Consider the following 6,600-nt stretch of genomic DNA (forward strand, 5'->3'; position numbering starts at 1 on the left):
TGATACCGTATCTTTTAACAGCCTTCTCTTGAATCCACGTCTGTAAATGAATTCTCTCATAGTTTAAGTGTGGATGCAGTACACTGCCATGGCAGACACAGCTGGAAAGTGATTATAGCTGGCAAAGGCATTCCATCTCACCTGTTTAGCACTTCAGTTAGCTACATAGGTCTCAAATGTGCAGTTATGAAAGAAACATATGTTGTAGCAAGCATGTTTTTTATATATATATATATATATATATATATATATATATATATATATATATATATATATATATAAAAAACATGATATTTGGTACATCAGGGTAAAGAGAGATCACATTTTCCATCCCCTTTTATTCAAAAAATCTGTTCCACTTGCACTTCCTGGTGTCATTTCACCTGGGCAGTATTCTGGTTCTAAGCATGTTACTGGCTGTCAGGCATGTCAGTCAAAAAGGAAAGCAACTGGTTGGTTACTGGCAGGAAGGAAGCTGTGGGGACAATTTCAGCCTCCAGGTAAAACGACCAAGACAAGTGTACTACTAGCTGAAAGCATGGCTTGCAAACAGATTTCTTCAAGTGTAGAACCATACATTAAGATACATGCTTATTGTAACGTGTTGATTTCAAAACAGAGTCTGGAATGGAAGTGCACGACAGAGAAGCTTTGTGGAATTTAGCTGCAATGACCTGGAATAGAAATAAGAGCCACACGATTTACACAATAGTTTTCAGTGATGTATAAAATGGTGACTGGCTCGTTGTGTCTGTGATCTCCAGGGATAGAAGGCAGAGCGGGTATGGCAGCTATCGCAGACCCAGCCAGTGGGATTGACTTGGAGAGGTTTGCCAGGGACCTGGAGAAGGCGCTGCCTCCCTACGCCCGGCCCATCTTCCTCAGAGTGCTGCCTGAGGTCAACAAGACAGGTGGGTGTGCCATTTCAGAGGACCACAGCTAACCCAGTCACCAAACTCTACAGGGAGTGCCTGCAAGTCTCAAGTCTCCTGTCATTGTCTGCTTCTCATTGCTATAGTACAAATTGATACAGCTGCCTCTTAGCATTCTGCTAACTCACAGGCACTCCACAATCTAAAAGGTTCAATTTCAGGGTTGTTAACACTAGAACTGTCGCGGTTATACTCATACCTAGAACCGCCGCCGGCAGTCATTATGACGGTTACATTTTAAACAACCTCAATATTAAAATGAAAGACAAACTATCGGATACAACTCAAAAGTTTTATTCAAGCACATCATACCAAACATCTGCACAGCCGAAACACAGTATTTAAATGAACAATTAAACATAAAAGGGTTTATTTTCTAACTTGCCACATATAAAGCACTACTTCAAAAAATGAAAAACTATAACAAAATCAAAATTTCAAAAGAAACTAGTTTCTAAACAGGTATCTGTACATACAAAACTGTAAAGTGTGTTTTTTTTAAAGTAACATAAAAAAAGAAAATAACTATTTCCCGTTATGTGACGTGAATGCGCTTTCAGGGAAACGGACTTCAAAGTAGCACCCGATGGGGCTCCCGAGTGGCGCATCCAGTAAAAGCACTCGCTGGAGTGCAGGATGCGCTCTATAGCCTGGACGTCGCGAGTTCGAGTCCAGGCTATTCCATAGCCAACCGTGGACGGGAGCTCCCAGGGGGCAGCGCTCAATTGGCTGAGCGTTGTCCGGGGGGAGGGAGGGTTAGGTCGGCCAGGGTGACCTCGGCTCACCGCGCACCAGCGACCCCTGTAGTCTGGCCGGGCACCTGCGGGCTTGCCTGTAAGCTGCCCAGAGCTGCGTTGTCCTCCGACGCTGTAGCTCTGAGGCGGCTGCATGGTGAGTCTGCATAGTGTAAAAAAGCGGACGGCTGACGGCACACGCTTCGGAGGACAGCGTGTGTTCATCCTCGCCCCTCCCGAGTCAGCGCATGGGTGGTAGCGGTGAGCTGAGCCTAAAAATAATTGGGCATTTCAAATTGGGGAGAAAATAATAAAAACTAATTGGCAACGACTAAATAAAAAAAAAAAAAAAAAAAAAAGTAGCACCCAATGTAGCACAATCCACACAGATGTCACGCTTCTCAACTTTTCCTGTGCATTCACCACATACTGCTCTTTCACATTGGGCACAGATATGAGAAGTTGTATTTTTATTGCATTTAGCTACTTGGGATTGTTTTCTCTTGCGTGCATCACTGGGTGCAACACTGAATCCAGGTTGAGCTGCTGCAGCCTGCTGCTTTGCAGTCGAAATGTTTCTGCCAAAGCTCTCTGGCTAGCTTCAACATGAAATCTCTCTCACCGATATTTTCCCCAGTGCATTCCTTGTACAAAATGAAGGAATTGGTGGCTGCCAAGTCCAGTACATTGTAAAATACAGCAACTGGCCATTGGCGAGAACCAGCTTTCACTGAGGACTGATGTGCCATCTGGTCTGAAACGTCCACTCCATACTTTGTGTCATTGTAGAAATCCACAGTCTCCGTTTTTTTTTTCTTGTCAACAGTCCTGATGGCAACTGACGTATGAAGGGAGCTGAGAATAATTACATTCTTTTTTGGCTTGCACTTGTAAACAGCAAGCATAGCACAGTCATTTGTGTTTCAAAATTGTACTGGAGTACAGCTGTGGTTGCAAGTTTTGCACAGATGGTGGAAGCTCTCTTCTTGCTTTGTTCACTCTTCCAACCAAGCTGTTTATTTTTTTTTTCTTCAACTCTTTTGCCAATCATCATTTTGTATCTTATGTGCCTCTGCTACAGTACAGCGTTGAATGTGGTGTAGTATTCGCATATCTATCAATAATGAAAAGCACTGAGAGTGCTATTGATGTGGCGTTTCGCATACAGCGTGGGACTTGAGGTTTCAGTCAAAATATTTTGTGCAGCCTGTCTTCCGACAGCGTTGTAACAACCAGACTTTTAAGACACAAGCCAAGACTAACTGTTTTCAAAAACAGATAATTAAAGACTGATTGACAGCAAATAATGGGACCAAAAGTTCGTGGGTAAGAGTGTCATAATCTTCAGTAACCTTTTTATAGTGGTAAAAAACTGTAGAACAGTACAATGTCGATACAAAGGAAGCAAAATATACCTTAAACATTGCTCTAAGAAACCTCATAGCACAATAGAATGCATAGAGTATACACTGATATAAATATTTTGGCAGTGAAACAGCAAGTAATACAGTAAACAGTCAAAATGACCCTGTTAACCCTGGGTATTACTGGTAAAACCGATTCGCAAAAACAGCTTGAAACACAATGAAGTAGTATTAACAAAAATTAACCAGTCCATGTAAATTAATGCGGTTATAAAGTTCCTTATTGCAGAAAAAAAACAAACCAAACAAAGTCAATCCAAAAAACAAAGTCAAACGTGCTTCAAAACAAAACAAACTTGCAAAAAAACATATTCCAGAGAAAAATAAAGTATCAAAATAAACGCCCATAGTACTATGAAGAAAAAAAAACAATTGTAATCCAGCATTGTCCAGCACAAAAAGTAAAAGTCTAACCAGACCGTCTCACCCCTTCCTGCCGTGTGTCCGAGGACCGGCTGCGTGTTGTTCCTGGGACGTAAATCGATCTGTTTTCTTCAGTTTCAAACAATCCATATAAAACGAACGGTATTCCAAAGCTGTATTCGGGACAATTAGCTCAGTGACACTCCATAAAAAATGTTACATCGTTTCTAGGTAAGCTTAAATAATTAAAAAAGCAAAAAAGAAACCGCAACAAAACTGCAAACGACACTCAACTCTCCTTTCAGACCATCCTCTCATTTCCCACAATACGCTCTTTATCAATGAAACCCAGGTGGATTGAATTAAAACAATTACCGTAACTGGCAGAATATAAGAGCCTTCACATAGAAAAAAAGAAATAAAATGAACCCCGATGAATTCCCCCCCAAGCCTGGACAACTAAGCCAAACGGGAGATAGGCTAATAAACAAGGCAGAAATGAACAATTTATTCTAACCTGGCCAGGTATAATCCATTCCAATTAAAGAACAGATGATGATGTATTTTTAACATCATTTATGTGGCGGTCGCCACAGCGTCAACACCAGGATTTATAATTTCCCAAATAGTGCCACCCTTCCCGGTCTCCTGAATGCCTGTTTGTGCTGGCGATGCAGCTGGAGTCGCTGTCTTTGGTACTGCTGTGGGTGAAGTGGTTGGCATGGCTGGCATGCCTGCAGGAGACGATGCAGGCAAATACCGCTGCTTCTGCCACAACCTCTTCTGCGGCTGGGGAGCCCACTTTGTGGTCGTGGCACTTCAGTGGCACCTTCCTCGCTTTCACTGGTGGAACTGCCTGTTTTGCAAATCCAGGATTCATCATGTGAGTGATCATTCGTCATGATCCCTCACATTCCCTGCATCAGAATCATTTTCAGACAAAGCGGTAAGCATATCAATCATTTCTTGATTGGTCATGCATCTTTGAGCGATTTTGAGTTTCAGCCTAGTCTCTGTCAGTGTACCTGTGAGAGGTAAAATAGTAATACTATCCGACAGCAGACTATATGTGCTCACGTAGACAGCCAGACTCCAGTTCTCCAAGGAATTAATAGGATTACAATAGATCTTTGGATAACACATGGCTAGACTTCAAGAGACATATTCTATTCCAAGACATACTGCTGTAAACTCAGTGAGGGTAGATACAACAACAGGCTTGTATATAATAAAAAAAAAAGAATATTGTAGATTATATTCAAAATATAAAAATGTATTGTCAAAGTGACTGCTTTGGCGGTTGTAGGTGGGCAGGATTATAACATCCTTATTTTCATGATCCTGCCTTTCAAACACTGTCAGGGTATTTAATACGTGTATTTAGGAAAAGTCAGAAATGGACAACCGCATAACTTTCAGACACGCAGAGTAATTTTAAATTTGAAAACCTCAAACTGTCAAAATGACTGCCGTGGCGGTTCTAGTTGGTTGCTGGAAGGGTTTAAATCGCTTATATGTATTTGTAAATTGAAGCTAACTGCTAATATATTCTATGCTGATGGCATATTGTAAGTGTTGTTGGAACTCCTAGGACGACCTGCTATCTGTGGTCAAAGCACCATCTAGTGCACAAGAAAATGAAATTTGAAGGTACTTTCTGATATGGGTACAGTAGAACCACACCTTTCATCTTTAAAGGCCTCAAGGCATATGAGTGTGTTGGTCTCAGAGCCAGCCCTCAGTCCACTTCACAAAAACCGCACGCAATTTGTGATAATTGTCATTTCTGCTCCAGAGAGAGGGGCCTGTGTTCTGCTCAGTGTTCGAGTGCAGTGGGGGAACTCCGAAAACTGGTGCACTTGAACTGACAAAATAAAGCAATCTTAAACTTTTAAAGCAGAAACTTGCCGAACTCTCCACCTTCAAAGCATTGACTCAAACCTTGATTCTAGTCATGCCAGTAAATCCATGTAAAACAAAAATGCTGTCTGTGTGTTACTGCTGTCAGTCACCCGGGTCTTGTGTTCTAATGTATGTAGAGTTTCGGGTGAATTCAGAATGAGTTTGAGAAAGCGCAGAAGAAGGTTCAGTTGATAGCTGCGTGTGTGTGCATGTTTCACAGTTTATCTCCCTATATCAGGTGTTAACTTTTGATCTGCATATTTTAGCTATCTTAAAATAGCTCAAACCTTTTTTTTTTTTTTTTCTTCCCCGACAGTGAAAAAACTTTACGCTTCAAAGTAGAAATTATAAGAGGTGTTATAAAGAGCTGTATTTTTCCTTTGTTTGATTATGGTGATACTTTATTTTTATATACCTCTGCTGAGCAATTAAAAATTGGATCGACTAATGAACAAAGAAGACAGATTTGTATTCGAAAGCCACCCTCAAACCCATCACTACCAGTTATTGGCTTCATTAAATTGGATGTCACTTCATTGTAGGCAAGGCAATTACACAGGGTACTTTGTGTTTAAAACTGTAATAGGTTTGTTGCAACAGGTAAATATACCCAGGTATAGTTTTACGATCTAGTCTTTCACTTATTTATCAAGTGCCTTAAGGTCCTGGGTTGGCCGATCAGCATTTAGCTACAGCGCCCCCTATGGCATGGAATAGTCTGTGCAAGAGTATCCGGGATATGATCGAGCATCAGATAAATAACCCACATGTATCAGCTAAACGAAGAACAATGACTAAGATTGCATTCATTTTAATGAGTAGGTTCCAAGAATTATCGAAGTGTAAATGTTTCTGAGCCCAGATTATATGTATGATGAGATTGTCTTTTAGAGTGATGGTGTTTTTAGGGATGTGAAATTACTGCTGTCTGTTTCTGGTCATCTTGCCAGGACACTCTTGTAAAAGAGGCCTCTCTCTCCATGGTTGTTTCTCTGGTTAAATAATGAATAAATAAATCATTAATTAATTATAACATCTGATTTTTGAATTAAAATATAAATACATAAATGCCAATGTTTTGTAGGTAGAAGTTCTTGATCGATTTTATTCCACCTGCATTAATAAAATAATCCATACAGGTCCTCTTTGCTTCACAGGTGGGTTTATGTTGCACTTGCAGTCAGGCAGTGTAATTATGGAGCGGTTTCTTTGACTCTGAGCATGATGAAAGCAGTGGTACTCCTA

General features: G+C 40.8%; 1 protein-coding gene across 2 annotated transcripts in view; it reads left to right on the plus strand.

Annotated features, from left to right (window-relative positions):
• Window positions 1-6,600, plus strand: part of LOC117396890 (long-chain fatty acid transport protein 4-like) — a 34,041-nt gene that overhangs the window by 21,052 nt on the left and 6,389 nt on the right. For both annotated transcript variants that reach the window (XM_059005637.1, XM_059005638.1), the window contains exon 12: window positions 765-911. In XM_059005637.1, the coding sequence (XP_058861620.1) occupies window positions 765-911 (147 nt within the window). The remainder of the gene's footprint in view (window positions 1-764; window positions 912-6,600) is intronic.

The sequence above is a fragment of the Acipenser ruthenus genome, chromosome 31, assembly GCF_902713425.1.
Source record: "Acipenser ruthenus chromosome 31, fAciRut3.2 maternal haplotype, whole genome shotgun sequence".
Taxonomy (NCBI): domain Eukaryota; kingdom Metazoa; phylum Chordata; class Actinopteri; order Acipenseriformes; family Acipenseridae; genus Acipenser; species Acipenser ruthenus.